Source organism: Galeopterus variegatus, unplaced genomic scaffold (assembly GCF_000696425.1).
Source record: "Galeopterus variegatus unplaced genomic scaffold, G_variegatus-3.0.2 Scaffold972, whole genome shotgun sequence".
In the NCBI taxonomy this organism is placed as follows: domain Eukaryota; kingdom Metazoa; phylum Chordata; class Mammalia; order Dermoptera; family Cynocephalidae; genus Galeopterus; species Galeopterus variegatus.
The window spans coordinates 79785-97129 of NW_007727083.1; the positions used below are offsets into that span (position 1 = coordinate 79785).

Genomic DNA, 17345 nt, shown 5'->3' on the forward strand with positions numbered 1-17345 from the left:
CTAATTCCCCAGGCAGGGTTGTTCTCTCTTCCAAACTCCAACGTACTTTGGATATAGGCCATATGTCATTATTTTTTGTTTGTTTTATTGTATTTGGGGGGGGGGGGTTGATTTGGTTTCTCTTTTATTTTTTTTTATTCACCTTGTCATTATTGATTTGTATGTATAACTCCTAAAGTTTGTATGAATTCAAAACCATTTTTTCATAAATATCATATGTTTTCAAATTTTTCTTTATAATAACCTTTAAACAACTAAAACATTGACACAATTAATTACTTAACTGTGCTAATGGTAATAGTAACTGTTCAAATAATTCTGTTCAAATGACAAACAGGATTTGGCGTTGCACCTGATTTTGGATTCTTTTCCGTTACTTACAAGCTGTATGGCTTTGAGCAAGTTGTTCAAACTCTGCAAGCTTCAGTTGTATCATATATGAAGTAGGGTAATAAAAACAATAGGGCCATTGAAAGGTTTAAAGAAAATATTTATAAAGTGTGTATAATAGACATTACTTTGTAGGTCCCTGGTAAATTCAGGTGACAGTGGTGCCATTGTAAAGTACTTAGCACAAAGCCTGGTTCAAACTAGGCACTGGACAAATACTAGATCTTGTCCCCTTCTTTATCCTTCTAGAAATCTTAAGCCAATCTGGAGAGTATCAAGTTGATCTTCTAAGCCAAATGCCAACATGACAGTTATGATGTGGTCACAAGCATTTCCTTAATAAGCTGTCAGTGGAGGCAGAGGATAGTGATTATTGCCCTTCCACACATATTAGGCCAGGTAACCTATTCTTCTTGGAATCAGTTCATCATCTAACATAGGCAAGGTTGATGCAGATAAACAAACACACAAATTGAATGTCTGCAGAACATTAAAGCAAAAACAAATTTAACCTATTTTAAGCAGAGCACTGTGTGGAATACAAAGACAGACAAATACCAGCACTTCAAGAGTTTTCTATCTGGCAGGAGGCAGCTAGTATGCCAGAAAAGGCTTTAAAATGTAGGTTTTATTATGAATAAATAATATCATCACATCAGGTGTGATGAAACCAACAGATCAGGAAATGATTGGCCTTGAAAAGATAGTTTGCTACTCACAGTTCCCAAGTGGAGGGGGCACGCCAGGTCAGACGGGGCCACAGCAGGAAGCACTGGGATCAGTCCACAGGCAGAGGGAGCTAGGGGAAAATGTGGGAAAGAGCCTTTTTGTAGCTTCCTTTGAAAGGAGTCAACGAGGCAGAGTAGTAAGCAGGTTTAGGATTAGCTAGTTTGAATAATTTCAGCAGGCTCCAGAGCATAGCATTTGTATTAGTCCATTTCTGTTGCTTATAACAGAATACCTGAAACTGGGTAATTCGTAAATAAACAAAATTTATTTCTTACAGTTTCAAAGGCTGGGAAGTCTAAAGTACAGGGAACACACCTTGTTCTTGGTGGTTACTGTCTATAGCACTGCAGGGTATCACATGATGAAATGGCTGAGCAAGAGAGAGTTAACCTACTTACTCACTCTCCTGATAAAGCCATCAGAACCACACCCATTACCACCCATTAAATCATTAACTTATTACTCCATGAATGGATCGATCCATTCACTAGGTCATGTTCCTCACAATCTAATCACCTCTTAAAGGCTCCACCTTTCAATTACCATAATAAGACTTCCCGCCCTCCACACTGTTACACTGGAGTTTAAAACATGAACCTTTGGGAGGCACAATTCAACCCATAGCAGAGTTGTTACTAGTTGTCTGGTACCTGGCCCTGGGGTGATTAGAGCAGGAGAATAGTCACCTGGAGGATAAGAGCTCTATAAAGGTTGTTGGCAGATGGACTCTGGATTGGTTGGATTGTGGTATGCTCCCAGATGAGTCCTTTACTGTTTTTAGGAATTGCTAGCCTTGGGATGGGCAGTCCCTGCATGGTTAGCAAGGCCATAAGATCAGAGAAGATGCAAAGATGTCCTCCAGCTTTGGATCTAGGGAAAGCTTGATGGATAAGATGTTATTCTGTGTTCTTTTATGTGTGGGGCAGACAGTGCTGCCATGTGAGCAGACACAGGAGAGTCTCAGGAAAGCAAAGTTTATTATACTCACAGGCCCTGCAACAGGAGGTATGGTACACCATGCAGGGCATGTGGGAAAGGACCAGCATTGGTTGAGAGGCAAAGAAAATGTCACATAAACAAACACATTTACATTATGATGTGCCAAGTGCTCAATAGTGGAATGAGATTGTACTGAGGAAATACAGCAGGAGAAACTAACTCTACTTTCACAGAGAAGGTGACAACTGAGCAGGGTTTTGAAAGATGAATAGGAGTTTAGAGTTGTGGTGAAGAGCACATTCTATGGAGCTGGACTTCTGGTTCAAATCCTGGCATAACTTCTTGAGTGACCTTGGGCAAATTACTTCCTTCACTTTCTCATCTGTAGAACTGGGACAGTATTTGTAGCTACATTAGAGGCTATTATGAGGAGTTAATATGTGTGAAGGACTTCGAACACTGCATTGAGTACCCATGGTAAGGGCTCAGTAAGTGTGCTGCTATCGCTCCATCATTAAGAATGAGAGGAATGTTGTCACAAGCAGAGGCAACAGCATGCTACATTTTTTATTCTATAAAAAATTCAAAATGCTGCCTAGTTAATGGCTTTTACAAATGAGCAATTTAATGCAAAATATAGAAAAGAAATAGAAATAGAATAGAACCATTCAGAATAGAGCCATAGAGGCCCTGATTGATGAGGAGGGGTAAAGTCACTATGCATCAGGGATCGACTTTATGGCACACTCTTGTGGCAGGCACTGCATGTTGTCACTGAGTGGTTAGCTGATGCTCAGTAAGCCCCTTTTCCATAACAAAGAATAGGTAGTGAAACAGTGAAAACTGGAGAATGAAACCCCTTGACTACAACACACAACTGCGGAGGCCCTAAGAGACTTATATGCAAATTACTGCATTAATTTGAGGCACAGTAGCACCCCCTGTCTTCTCAAAGACTCTCCTTTCTCTGTTTTTTTTTTATAAAAGATATTTATGTGATGTTAATAGATATGTTTAAAGCCCCTGAATGAGGGCATTTATGTAAGATAACCACTAAAATTATGGAAGATATCACTTTTTGAAAATAATTGACCATTAAATATAAAAGATATTTATGTGATGTTAATAGATATGTTTAAAGCCCCTGAATGAGGGCATCTATGTAAGATAACCACTAAAATTATGGAAGATATCACTTTTTGAAAATAATTGACCATTAAAGAGTTACTTATTAAGGTTACTAAGTCAGGATGAGGAAAGTAGAAAACATAATGGAGAATTACATAAAATCAGAAAAGAGAGAACCTACCAACTGCCTCCTTTTCCCATGGATTTAAATAATCACTGAAATAGCCAACACTTGAAATGTATTGATTTTACAATTAACAACAGATAAGTGGAAGAAGCCTTTCTGAAATCCTGGCTAGAACAGGCACATCATGATTATTTTGGTAACCAGTTTCCTGGCTTACAAATTCCACATAGGTGATTTGTTTTATATATTGAGTTTCTATTTAATCAGACATGCCTATGTTTGTTTCTTTGTGTGTGTGTGTGAAATAGGAAATCAAGGAGAAGTTGGATTCCAGTCATAAGCGAGATATAGAAGGCATGGGAGTTCCAGAAATCAAGTATGGAGATTCCATCTGCTTTGTCCAGCATATAGCCAGTGGTCTGTGGGTGACATACAAAGCACAAGATGCCAAAACATCCCGCCTGGTACCTCTGAAAAGAAAGGTAAGGAGTCTGTCTACGATTGTTTTACACTGAATTGCAAGCAACTGGGCGATAGAAGCAATTGTGAGAATCAGGTGGACATGATTGTTTTACTCCTTACTATTCTGAATAGTTATTCCGTGACCAATTATATAGTTTCTCTAGTACATCAACGTATTTTGGTTACTTTGGCCCCAAGTTCAATGAAAAAAAACCCGCCAATTAAATACATGGCAAATCTATGAGGAGGGGGTGAAATTCGTTTAAGGTACTTCAAAAGCTGATCTAAATGACTTTTGGTGGTTTGCTGCTTGGGGATTATGCACATCGTTGCTCCCTTCAGTTAAGTGGATAATTGAGTTATTGTACAGTTTTCACAATACACAGACTAAACAGAATCGCTACAGAGAAAATGCAGATTGCATAATAACAGTCCCACAGGAACCAACCTGCAGGAAGAGATGCTGTGTAATGATGCTCTATCCACAAAGAATGTGTCCAGATTTGAGTGGTCCATCACAGCTGCAGTGGTAACCTAGCTTGGATGCGTGCAGCATCTTTTTAACTGAAAGTAATTGCCATAATAGTGTTTCTTTTGATAGGGACCAGAGAATAGATGGCAGGGTGTGATGCTTTTTCTCTTAGAAAATGCTTACAAAATATGAGTTTGAATAGTCACAGAGCCAAAATAAGATTCTAGAAGGCACTGTACAGTGCAGTTTGGGTATATCAGCCTAATGTGATAACAATTAAAACTTTCCCAGAATGCTGGTATTGTAAGGAAGGATTTGAGGAACAAACTGTAAGGTAATATCTTATTTTGTTTAAAGCAAAACAGACCAGGAAAATATCCAGAAAAGAGAAAATAAAATTATCCAAAGGGAATAGAAAATAGGATAAATAAGAGGCTGCCCAGACTAGCTTGTGTGAGCTCAATCCTTCCTCTGAAAACAACTACAAAGGGTGGATAAAATACAAAACAAAAAGCCAAAGAAAAACAAAACCATTTGAAGGTTTCAACAACCAAGACGCCCAGGACATGAGCTAAAGATCGCACTAAGGTGAATCCACTTTTGTCTCTGCTTTCTCCCACAGCATGTTTGCTGATTTGCAGAACTAGGGATTGGGGTCTTGTGTTAGCTCTACTGTGCTATAGAAACAGACTAGACATAGGATCAACTGAGATTTCTGGGACTTAAGGAACCAAGATTCCAGAGTGATGGCAACTGTGGAAACATGAGCCTTTAGTTCTATGTGCAGTTTCCCCTAGGATCCTAAGCTGACTGTGGATGGGACGTGATGCCAAGATGGCAAACAGAAAGCTGCAGCTGTGATGGGGAAGACCACAGCAGAGATGTTGACAGTATGACAGTCCTAGGGAGATATAAGTCTGGGTTCAGTCTCCCAAGTTGGAATGGCCCTGGAAAATACAGCAGGTTTTCAGCTGAATCCCAGAAGGGCTACACCCTAAGAGAGAGAGCTATACCCTTGGAATAAGGGCAAATTGAAAATAGATGCCAAAAACCCATCCTCTATGCTACCAGCCTATCATAAGAGAATTAAATCCTCTATGGAGCACAACAATATAATCTAGAGCCTGGAATAAGGGCAAATTGAAAATAGATGCCAAAAACCCATCCTCTACGCTACCAGCCTATCATAAGAGAATTAAATCCTCTATGGAGCACAACAATATAATCTAGAGCCTCGGCAGTTTTTCAATCCTACTAAGACAGTAGTTACACTTAAAGAGAATTTGTGGATCTTGGCTATGACTCTGGGTGGGAGAGGAAGCCCTCCAAGGACTCTGTCAAAGTGGAGAGATCTCAGTTTGCAGCATTGTTGATTTATTGTGCCTGTCCCTGCCTTTCTCTTCCAGTACCGTAGCCTGTAGATCCATCTAACTGTGGGAATGTGCAAGTACATTTGGGAGGTGCCTTCAGAAACTCTTCTAAAAAGGTGTCATAATGGTCAGATCTTGTGTGCTGCTTCATTTCATAAGGAGCAGGTTAAGTTCCCCCTCTAAAAATACAAAGGGTGTTCAAATCTGTATTAACCGTTTTATGAAATGAACAAAACAGGAACCTGGAAAAACCAATGGAGAATAAACAATGAAAATCCTAATGAAGGGTAACTCAGTTTAAAGGAAGCACCCCCTTTTTCCATTCCCATCTTGGGCCTCTTCTCTCTGCTGTTGGATTGTGGGACTCCTCCTGGAGGAGAAGAATCATAGAACTGGGCTGCTGAGACCAGCAGGGCATATCACAGCCACATCCTAACAACTGCATTTCCCCTAGTTCTCATTACTTCCTCATTCGGGTGGCCAGTGTGAGTGTTATCTGAACAAGCAAAACCTAAATTTTGGTCTTTAGAGACCAGAAATCTGGGACTGAGGCCAAAGTAAACATAGTGGCAATGTATTATTAAATCTAAATGCAACATTGTTAACTGGTTGCTCGGAAGTTTTGACAAAGTAATGCTTAAGCTGCAGTATGTAAATTAGATGCAAAGTCTTTTTTCAAAAAAGAACATAAACTTTTTCAAATGTGTATTCTACTTCCTATGTGAATTCATTATATCAGAAAATGCCTCCAAAAGAATAAAAAATAAGGAAGAAACTTTCATATGGAAAAGTAGTTTCTTTATATTAAAAATGATAGAGACCAAAAATCCTTACTCTAAAGATATTTTCTGGAGCCATGTGTTTCATTTATGGTGACATATAGACTGACTTCCAGGACCTGCAAGTAGTCTCTCTTCGCTTACTCCCATCCAGGGGAAACCATGCCAGGAAACTTGAATCAGGATTTGACCCTAACTTGAACCAAGGTCAAACCATCCCACTTAACATCTTCACATACTTGACCCTTTAAGGGAAAAGCTACTGATCTCCATACCAAAAGCTGTTAGCTCCACACAAAAATTGAATTATGATGTCCTTGGTGATCGATAAGTATGATTTGCTTCAAGATAACTGATCTAAGATCAGTAATACACTGCCCCTTATAAAAAACAATCACTGGCCACCTATTCTAGGAGCTGTGACAAATGATTTACAGTCAGTGCTCTGTATCTGTGGGTTCTGCATCCACAGATTCAACCAACTACAGATTGAAATTTTTTTTTTAAATTGTGTAGGTACTAAACATGTATAGACTTTTTTTCTGGTCATTATTGCCTAAACAATAGAGTATAACAACTCTTTACATAGCATTTATATTAGGTATTATAAGTAATCTAGAGATGATTTAAAGTATGCAGGATGATGTGCATATGTTATACACAAATACTGTACCATTTTATATCAGGGACTTGAGCATTTGCAGATATGTGTATCCACGGGAGGTCCTAGACCCAATCCCCAACAGATACCAAGGGACAGCTATATATGTAATCCTCCAAACAACATCTAAAATAAGTCCATTTGCAGATGATGAAGTTGAAGCAGAGTGGTCAAGTAACTTACCCAAGGTCATGCAGCTGGGAAGTGGCACAGCAGGAATAGAGCTGAGGTTGTCTGATAGCAGAGCCTGTGCTTTCAGCTCCCCTCTCCAGCTTTCATGAGAAGCACATGACCATCTTGAGCTGCTGTCCCAGCCCTTTTGTTAGCCATCCCAGAGAAGCTGTCCTTCAGTAGAGTCCAGCCTGATCCCAGGAGAGAGTTCTGCTTTAAATTGTCTTCCTTCTTCCCCAATTTGTCTCTGAAGGAAAAGGCTCTGCACAAAGTGACTTCCCATCTCCAAGGGTAAAGTTCTGTGTTCATTTTAAGAGAAAAGTCTGTAATAAAGGATGTTTTCACCCTTTCATATTGGCCATCTAGGCCCAGGGAATTTATTGTAACTCATACCATGGTGGCACATAAAATTCCACTTTCCTCAAAGCACCATGTCTCAGGAATGACTCATATGCCAGCAAGAGGGTGTATGGGTGAGATGACTTTGCTAATGTCCCATTTTCAAAATGGCACCAGGGGAGCTTGGTTGGGGAACGGAATAGGAGGGATGAGAGACAAACTTCAGGAAATGTTGGCTGCCCGGCAGTGGAATAATGTGTAACTGGACCTGCCGTCTTTTCCCTGTGGGTAGGTCATACTCCATCAGGAAGGCCACATGGATGATGGATTAACACTGCAGAGATGCCAGCGTGAGGAGTCCCAGGCTGCTCGGATCATCCGGAACACAACAGCCTTATTCAGCCAGTTTGTCAGGTACGTGAGCTGCTTTTCTTTCTGTACCTGGCAGTTTCTACTCTGTGGCCTTCCAACCCCACCCATTCACCTCCTTTTGATACTATGAGTGTTTTCAGGAAATAATTAAACACCAACGAAGAGTTTTGCCAGAGAGAGCTTGGGACTAAAACTTGTCTCCTACATAGTTGACCCCCTACCAGCTTCATTCTTTGGCCAACAAACACCCAAGCCCCATTGGTTATTCAGGTTGGTGTGGTAAATACCCGAGATCTTCACAAGGAAACTAAGTGAGAAGAGCTGGACTACTTTATGTCCCTTTTGTGTTGGTGTGCAATGAGGGAACGAGAGAGGAGAGACTGATCCACTTCCTGTGTGCCGTTTAGAGAGGATTTCTCCATCCCTCAGAATTGTTGCTATGGTTTGGATCAGAGTAGATTTGCATTGGAAGCGTTGGGTTACCCAACTATGGCTGGGACTTAAATGGAAAAAGTAACTGAACGGCCTGCTTAGGTTGTAATCCCTCCAGGTTAATCAGTGCTGCCAAAACAGAATTCTGTGGGTTGCTTTCACCAATTACCATGAGGAACTGATTCTGTTGTAAACAGTGCAGTGTTCCAAGCCATTCTTCTCTTATGGGAAAATATTACTAAAGCCAAGAAGGTATAAATTGCATGTGTGAATTTGTGTGAAATGAGAACTTTTTTTTATATCTTTACTTTTCTTGCTGTTGAAACACTGTAATCCAAGGGATGTGTACTAGTTAGGATATAAACTAAGCTGCTGTTACAGTTCAGAATAAACTTTTCCTTTTCTTTTAAGTAGTAATATAGAGTAGGTGTGGTTTAAGAAAAATAAGCAGCCTGTCTACTGTGGCTCAGGTTCCTTCTATCTTACTGCTTTGATGTCTCCTATGAGTTCTAAAAGTGTGTCCCTGGACCAGCATATCAGCATCACCTGTGAACTTGCTAAAAATGCCAATTTTCAAGTTTCACCCCAAACCTACCAAATCAGACATCCAGGGAGTAAGATTCAGAAAATCATATTTTTATAGACCCTCCAGGTAATGCTGATACATGCTAAAGTTTAAAAACCACTGCCCTGGAATAGAGATCTTCACCTTGGCTACATATTTGATTCATTCGGGGGAGCTTTTAACTTCCTGATGCCCAGGCCACATCTCAAACCTATTGCATCAGAATCTCTAGAGGTGGGATCCAAAAGCCAGTGTTTTATTAAAGCTCCCTAGGTGATTCTAACATTCAGCCACAGTTGAGAACCACTGTCCTGGTATGTTTTCTTCATCTGTATGGTCAAAAATAGCTGACTAGCACTATGTCTGAGGTCTGTCCTGCAAAAAGGGGAAGAAGCAGCAGAGGCCAAGCAACTTATTTTTCAAAGGATATGACTCAGAAGTAGATCACTTTATCTTGCATTCCATAGGCTAAAACTTAGTCACATGGCCACACCTAGCTTTAGGGAGGCTGAGAAATATATCTCTGGCTGGCCAGCTGTGTACTTTGTACACCTCAGAGGGTCTGCCTGCTCCCCTTCTTCGAAGAAAAGGTCGTGAGAATAAATGGCTTGGTATAGACAGAAAAAGACAGCTGCACGCAAACATGAGCTTTTCATGTAGTCTCGACTAGTAGCAAAATCATCACCCTCAAGGTGGATGGTTTTATTTATCTGACCCCCAATTCTCTCCAACTCTGCCCTTAAATCTTTAATAAAAGACAGTGGCCCCTACCTCACACAAATGAATCAAAGACCTAAATGTGAGACCTATAACTGTAAAATATGTAGAAGACGACATAGGCATAAGTTTTCATGACCTTGGATTAAGTGATGGTTTCTTAAATATGATACCCAAAGAAAAAGCAACAAAATAAAAAAATAAATCTTGCAGTTCATCAAAATTAAAAACTTTTTTGCTGCAAAGGGTGCTACCAAGTAAGTGAAAAGACAGCCCACATAATGAAAGAAAATATTTGCAAATCATATAAAACACTTGTATCTAGAGTAAAGAACTCTTATAACTCAATGATATGGTAAAAAAAAATTTTAAAAAGGTGAATGAACCAGTTAAAAAATGGGCAAAGGATCTGAATAGACATTTCTCCAGAGAATATATACAAAGGCCAATAAGCACATGAAAAGATGCTCAGCATTATTAACCATCAGTAAAATGCCAGCTAAAATTACAATGAGATGCCACTTTATACCTACTAGGATGGCTATAATCAAAAAGATTGTTAGTAACAAGTGTGAGAGTGGATGTGGAGAAATCGGCACCCTCGTGCACTGCTAGTTGGGAATGTAAAATGTTGCAGCCACTTTGGAACACAGTCTGGAAGTTCCTCAAAAGATTAAACAAAGTTACCATATGACCTATCAATTCCACTCCTAGGTGTATGCACAAGAGAAATGAAAATGTATATACACAAAAACTTGTACACGAATATTCATAGCAGCATTATTCATAGTAGTCAAAAATTAGAAAGCACCCAAATGTCTATCAGCTGATGAAGGGGTAAATAAAATGTGCTATATCCATAAAATGGAATACTATTTGGCCATAAAAAAGGAATGAAGTACTGATACATACTACAACATGAATGAACCCTGAAAACATTATGCTAAGTGAAAAAAGGCAGTCATAAAAGACCATGTATTCTTTGATTTCTTTTATATTAAATGTCCAGAATAGGCATATGTATAGAGACAGAAAGTAGATTGGTGGTTACCTAGGGCTGGGGTGTCTTAGTGGGAAAGGGAGAGTGACTAATGTTTATGGGGTTTTTCACTGATGAAAAAGTTCTAAAACTGAATGTGGTGATGGTTGCACAACATTGTGAATATACTGTAAACCATTAAACCATTGAATTTGTACCCTTTAAATAGGTGATTGTGTGATATGTGAATTATATTTTAATAAAACTGTTATTAAAAATGTCAGTAGGAGTTACATGCCTGACAATGGGAAAATTATTTTTGAACAGATTTGTTAAGGTAGAATTTACATATCGTAAAATTTCTCCTTTTAAGTATACAATTCAGTGAGTTTTAATGTATTTACAGAGCTGTACAGCCATCACCCCAATTCAGTTTTAGAACTTTCCCATCACTCCAAAAACATCTCCTATGTCCACTGCAGTTTATTCTAGTTGCTGCTACCAGCCCTAGGCAACCTCTAATCTGTTTTCTGTCTCAATACATTAAATTGATAAATTAGGTGAAATCATAAAATATATTGTCTTTTGAATCTGGTCTTTTCACTTAGCATTATACATTTGAGGTTTATCCATGTTCTGTCTCTTTTCTGTTGCTGAAAGGTGTTCACACATGCATGTACATGTGTGTGGAGAGACAGATCTATATTGCTATAGATACACACATACCACATTGTGTTGGTTCTGTCTCTTTTCTGTTGCTGAAAGGTGTTCACACATGCGTGTACATGTGTGTGGAGAGACAGATCTATATTGCTATAGATACACACATACCACATTGTGTTTATTCATTCATCAATTGATGAACAGTTGGTAGTTTCCATTTCTGGTTATTGTGAGTAATGCTTCTATGGATATTAGTGTAAAAGTTTTTGGATATATGCTTTTATTTCTCTTGGGTAAATACTGAGTCATATGTAAATTCGCTTAACTTTTTAATGTATGTTTTATTGTGGTAAGATATACATAATATAACATTCACTGTCTAAAATAATGCATTTTTAAGTGTACAGTTCAGTGGTATTAAGTACATTTAACCCATCTCTAGAGTTTTTTTTTATCATCCCTAACTGAAACTCTATACCCATTAAACAATAACTCCCTACTCTCCTTTCTCCCCAGCCCCTGGCAATTTCTATTTTACCTTCTGTCTCTATGAATTTAACTATTTTAGGTACCTCATGTAAGTGGAATCATAGCATATTTATCCTTTGTGTCTGGCTTATTTCAGTTAGCAAAATGACTTCAAGGTTCATCCATGTTATAGCATGTATCAGAATTTTATTCCTTTTTTAGGGTGAATAAAATTACATTGTATGAAAATACCATGTTTTGTTTATCTATTCATCAATTGGTGGATGTTTGGATATGTTTAACTTTTTAAGAAACTGAAAAATTGTTTTCCAAAGTGGGTGTACCATTTTACATTCACCTCAGAAATGTATGACGTTGGGCCGGCCCGGTGGCGCACTGGATAAGTGCGGTGCACTGGATAAGTGCGCCGCTCGGGAGGCGCGGCGGCGCTCCCGCCCGAGGGTTCGGATCCCACATACAGACCGGTTCCCGCTCACTGGCTGAGTGAGGCGCGGGAGCAACGCCGAGGGTTGTAATCCCGTTGCCGGTCCCCGGTCCGGTACGGGGGCAACACTGAGGGTTGCGATCCGTTGCCGGACACGGAAAAAGACAAAAGACAAAAAAAAAAAAAAAAAAGAAATGTATGACGTTCCAGTTTCTCCACATCTTTATCTACATTTGTTCTGTTTACTTTTGTAGCCATTCTAGTGCCTATGAAGTGGTATGTCATTATGGTTGTAATTTGCATTTCCAGAATGATAATGATATTGAACATCTTTTCATGTACTTATTAGCCATTCATATATCTTCTTTGGTAAAATGGAATCAAGTTTTTTGCTGGCTGGCTGGTACCGGGACTGAACAGTGGACCTTGGTGTTAACCAGCACCACACTCTAACAAACTGAGCTAACTGGCCGGCTAGCATTTTTTTTAATTAGGTCATTTGTTTCAAGTTGGAATCTGAGAATTCTTTGTATCTTCTAGTTAAGTTTTCTTTTTATGGCCAAGTAGTATTCCATCGTGTATATGTACACCACATTTTCCTTATCCAGTTGTCCACTGATGGATTTGTTGTGTGTGTGTATCTGTGGCTGACCAATACTAGTTAAAAGCATTTTACTAAATTTGTGATTTGCAAATATTTTTTCCTATTCTGTGGCTTCTTATTTTCTTGATGATGTCTTTTGAAGCACAAAATTTTTAACTTTTCATGAGATTCAGTTTAACATCATATGTGTTTATTGATTACACTTTTTGTATCATATCTAAGAACTCTTTGCCTAACCCAAAGTCACCAGGATCTTCTCCTATGTTTTTTTTCTAAAAGTTTTATAATGTTAGCTCTTACATTTAGGACTATGATCCACATGGAGTCAATTTTTGTTTTGGTGTGAGGTAAGGGATTAAATTCCTCTTTTTGCATTTAGATCATGTGGATATCAGATTACCCCTGCACAATTTGCTGAAAAGATTACCTTTCCCCATCAAATTGCTTTGATCAAAAATCAAGTGACCGGGGCCGACCCCATGGTACACTCGGGAGAGTGCGGTGCTGGGAATGCAGCGACGCTCCCGCCGCGGGTTCGGATCCTATATAGGAATGGCCGGTGCGCTCACTGGCTGAGCACGGTGCGGGTGACACCAAGCCAAGGGTTGCAATCCCCTTACCGGTCACGAAAAAACAAAAAATAAATAAATAAATAAAGCCATATGGCTGGTAAGCTGCATAGCAAAGAGCATATTTGGCACAATGCTCTGTCTCCTGTACCATGAGGTCTCCTGTCTTCTCTCCAAGCCACCTAGGAGAATGAGAACACAATCCTGAGACTTGAAAAAAATTAGGCTAGAATTATTACACATTGGGCAGCAGGCAAGCTGGAAACTGTGCCACAGTCCAAGGACAGTATTCACCTTGGGGATCATGCATCATTGGAGGTACCCAGGACGGAGGGGTGGTGAGATAGGGAGGAGCCAGGACTGGGGACAATTAGCTGACTCATAATTCTGTTTCGTTGGTCTATATGCCTGTCATTATTCAAAACAAAAACACTGTCTTGATTAAAGTAGCTTCATAGTAAGTACTGAAATCATGTAGATTGAATCCTCCAATTTTTTACTTCTTTTCAAAATTATTTTGACTCTCCTGGGTCCTTTGCATTCCCATGTAAATTTTACGATGAATTCGTCAATTTCTGGGGGAAAAAAAAGTCTGCTGGGATATTTATAGGTATTGCATTGAATCTATAGATCAATTTTGGAGGACTGTCATCTTAGTAATATTAAGTCTTCCAACCCACAAACATGGAATGTCTTTCCATTTATTTATTCTTCTTTAATTCTTTTCAGCAAGGTATTATAGTTTACACTGCATAGGTCTTGCACTTCTTTTGTGAAATTTATTCCTATGTATTTGATTCTTTTTTGCACTGCTACAAGTGGAATTGTTGTCTTAATTTCACTCAGGTTTATTGCTGGTATGTAGAAATACTGTCATATAGAAATTGAGTTTTTAAAATATTGATCCTGTATCCTGTGACCTAATTGAAATTGTTTATTAGTTCTGGTGGGGTGTGTGTATGTGTGTGTGTGTGTATATATTCTTTAGAATTTTCTCTGTATGTGATAGTAATTTTCTCTTTATTCATGTTGTCTATGAATAAAGAGATTTTTATTTTTCACTTTTCAATATGGATGCCCTTTATTTTTTTTTTTCTTGCATGATTACACTTGCTAGAACATCAGCTGTAATGTGGAATAAGAGTGATGTGAACAGACATCCTTGTCTTGTTCCTGATCTTAGGTAGAAAACGTTCTGTTTTTTACTGTTAAGTATCATGTTGGCTGTAGGGTTTTTGTAAATGCCCTTTATCAGGCTGAGGAAGTTCCCTTCTATTCCTAATTTGTTGAGAGTTTTTATCTTGAAAGAGTGTTAGATCCTCTCAAATTCGTTTTCTTTGTCTATTGAGGTGATCTTATGTTTTTGTCCTTTGTTAATATGGTTTATTACATTAACTGATTAAGAATAGGGTATTGATGTTTCTGACCATTATTGTTGAATTGCTGTCTTCTCCCTCAGTTCTGTTGGGTTTTGCTTTACATATTTTGGTCTCTGTTCTTGGGTGCTTATATATTTATAATAGGTACATCTTCCTGATAGATTGACTGTTTTATAACTATAAACTGCCTTCCTTTTTTCCTCTGTGAACATTTTTTGGTCTTAAGTCTATTTTGGAGAGTCACTCCAGATATCTTATATATAGATTATATTTACTGTTGCATGGTATATTGTCTTCAATCCTGTACTTTCAACCTGTTTGTGTCTTTGAATCTAAAGTGTTTCTCTTGAAGATAACATATACTGGAACTTTTTAAAAATCTAGTCTGACAATCTCTCTCTTTCATTGGCATGTTTATTTCATTTATATTTAATGTAGTTATTCAGATGGTTGGATTTATGTCTGCCATTTTGTTATTTGTTTCTTGTATGTCTCATGTCCTGTATGTTTCTCTCTTCCTCCTTTACTGCCTTCTTTTGTGTTAAATAGATATTTTCTAGTGTACCATTTTAATTAATTTGTTGAGGTTTTTAACTACTTTTTTGAGTTATTTTCTTAGCGCTTTCTCTAGGGAACTCAATATATATTTTCCTTGAAATAATCTATTTCAAATTAATATTAACTTAACAAATAAAATAAAGCAATTTTGCTCCAGTATTGTTCTACTCTCTCCCTCCTCCTCTGTGATAATATTATCATGTATATTACATTTCATATATTATAAGCCCAGCAATACAGTGTTATAATTATTGTTTTATGCATTTTTTTGAATCAATTATAAGAACAAAAGGGAAATGTGTGTGTACAATGTGCACACACACACACACACACAATTTTTTATATTTGCCTACTTACCAGTGCTTTTTATTTCTTTGTGTGGATTCTTTTTACTGTTTAGTGTCATTTTCTTTCAGCCTGAAGGACTTACTATTTATTGTAAGGCAAACCTGCAACCATTTACTGATGGACTGTGTGTGAGATGGATAACATTTTCAAAATTCAAGCAGTTTACAGTTCTGTCCTGGCTTTTACTTTCTGTTTGCATGGGGCCTCACATTCAGCCAGAGATCAATAGATGGCTAGGGCCATCTCCAGTCCTTCCTGAGCATGTGCATGGCCTTGCCATGGCCTACTGCACCCTGTTAGACCACCTTTGCCATGAACTGGGGGAGGAGATGGAAATATCCTCAGGCTGAAACACTATTGACCCCCACTGTTCTTACCAAGATTTATTAATTTTTTAAAAAAATAAATACTTCTTTATTTGCTGTATGTCTGGGTAATTTCCAGAGTCCTGAAATGGTTATTTTAGATTATTTTGTATGCTTTTATTGTTTGGTATGAGAGAGGATTTACTGAGCTCCTCACACAGGTATTCTGGAAGTCCCACCTTTAATGGGAAAATTCTTTATTCTTCAAGCCATAAGACCTTTTAGAAGAAAGGAGGACTAATGAAAAACAAGTCAATGCAGCAGGGATGGGGACTGCAAAAATCATAGTATTTAGATTTCAAGAGCTCGGAAGTGACGGAGGAAAAAATATTTTGGAAGTAGATTCTTCTCTCCATCTCTTTTGAGAAACTCACAGTGCTTCCTGTTTACAAATGGAAATTAGAAGGAGGGGTGGCCTTCTGGGAAAGCAGGTTAAGGTTAAAGGGATAGGGAAGGAACAAGAAGGAACAATGAAGAAGAAAAGGTTAATATATCTTCATGCTGTCTCAGCCTCCTCGGTACAGTTGCTGGGAAATGTCCACTAGGGCAAATGAACAGTGTGATAGATTAAGAAGTCTCAGAAATCCTGCTGATGAGAAGATACTGTTAGCCGTCCTCTGAGTTTAACCTTCAGAGAGAAACAATATATAAATATGGTAATGGTATGGTAAATATTCAGAATCACCTGGGATCTTATTTGAATTTAACAAAAGAATTCATTGGCAAAGGTCCAAGAATACAGTGGGACAGTGGCTGTAGGGGGTTGATGAGGGCTGGGATGAGATAGATGCCAATTGCAGTTAGTTATGGATTGAGACATCATCTTGTCCCTGTCCATCTGCCTTTACTCTGTGAGGTTCTACAGTAGAATGTGAGTACCATGAGGACATTCAGAGGTCACGTCTATTTTCACCATTGTCCCTAGTGCCAACCAAGTGGTATGTGCTCTTTTTCTAAGGAACAATGGATCTGCCTCAGTGCAGTGGAGGACTGTTATATTATGTCTTCAAGGAGCAAGGTGAAATGATCCAGCAATGAGAACCCACAGAACAAAAAATTAGACCTGAAGGATCCTGGCCATAGATGGTCACAGAGTCCATACATCACACAGTTAATGGCAGTGACAAGACCAAAACCTGGGGTTTCCAACCCCCTGTGACCTGCATATGACACCCCATTAAGCTACAGAAACACCTGTAAACTGCTTGCTTTCATCTGTTCCCATCACATAAAGAATTATTCTTAACCAGCCTGAGTGTCTCTAGTAAACCCAAAATGTTTAAAAAAAAAAAAAAAAAAAGAAAGAAAGAAAAA

General features: G+C 38.5%; 1 protein-coding gene across 1 annotated transcript in view; it reads left to right on the forward strand.

The window, feature by feature from the left end:
* LOC103591462 (ryanodine receptor 3-like) overlaps positions 1-17345 on the forward strand; it is a gene marked incomplete at its 5' end in the record, with an annotated part of 105580 nt that overhangs the window by 60810 nt on the left and 27425 nt on the right. Inside the window, 2 exons of the mRNA XM_008573924.1 lie at positions 3631-3795; positions 7860-7981. Of these exons, the coding sequence (XP_008572146.1) occupies positions 3631-3795; positions 7860-7981 (287 nt within the window). The remainder of the gene's footprint in view (positions 1-3630; positions 3796-7859; positions 7982-17345) is intronic.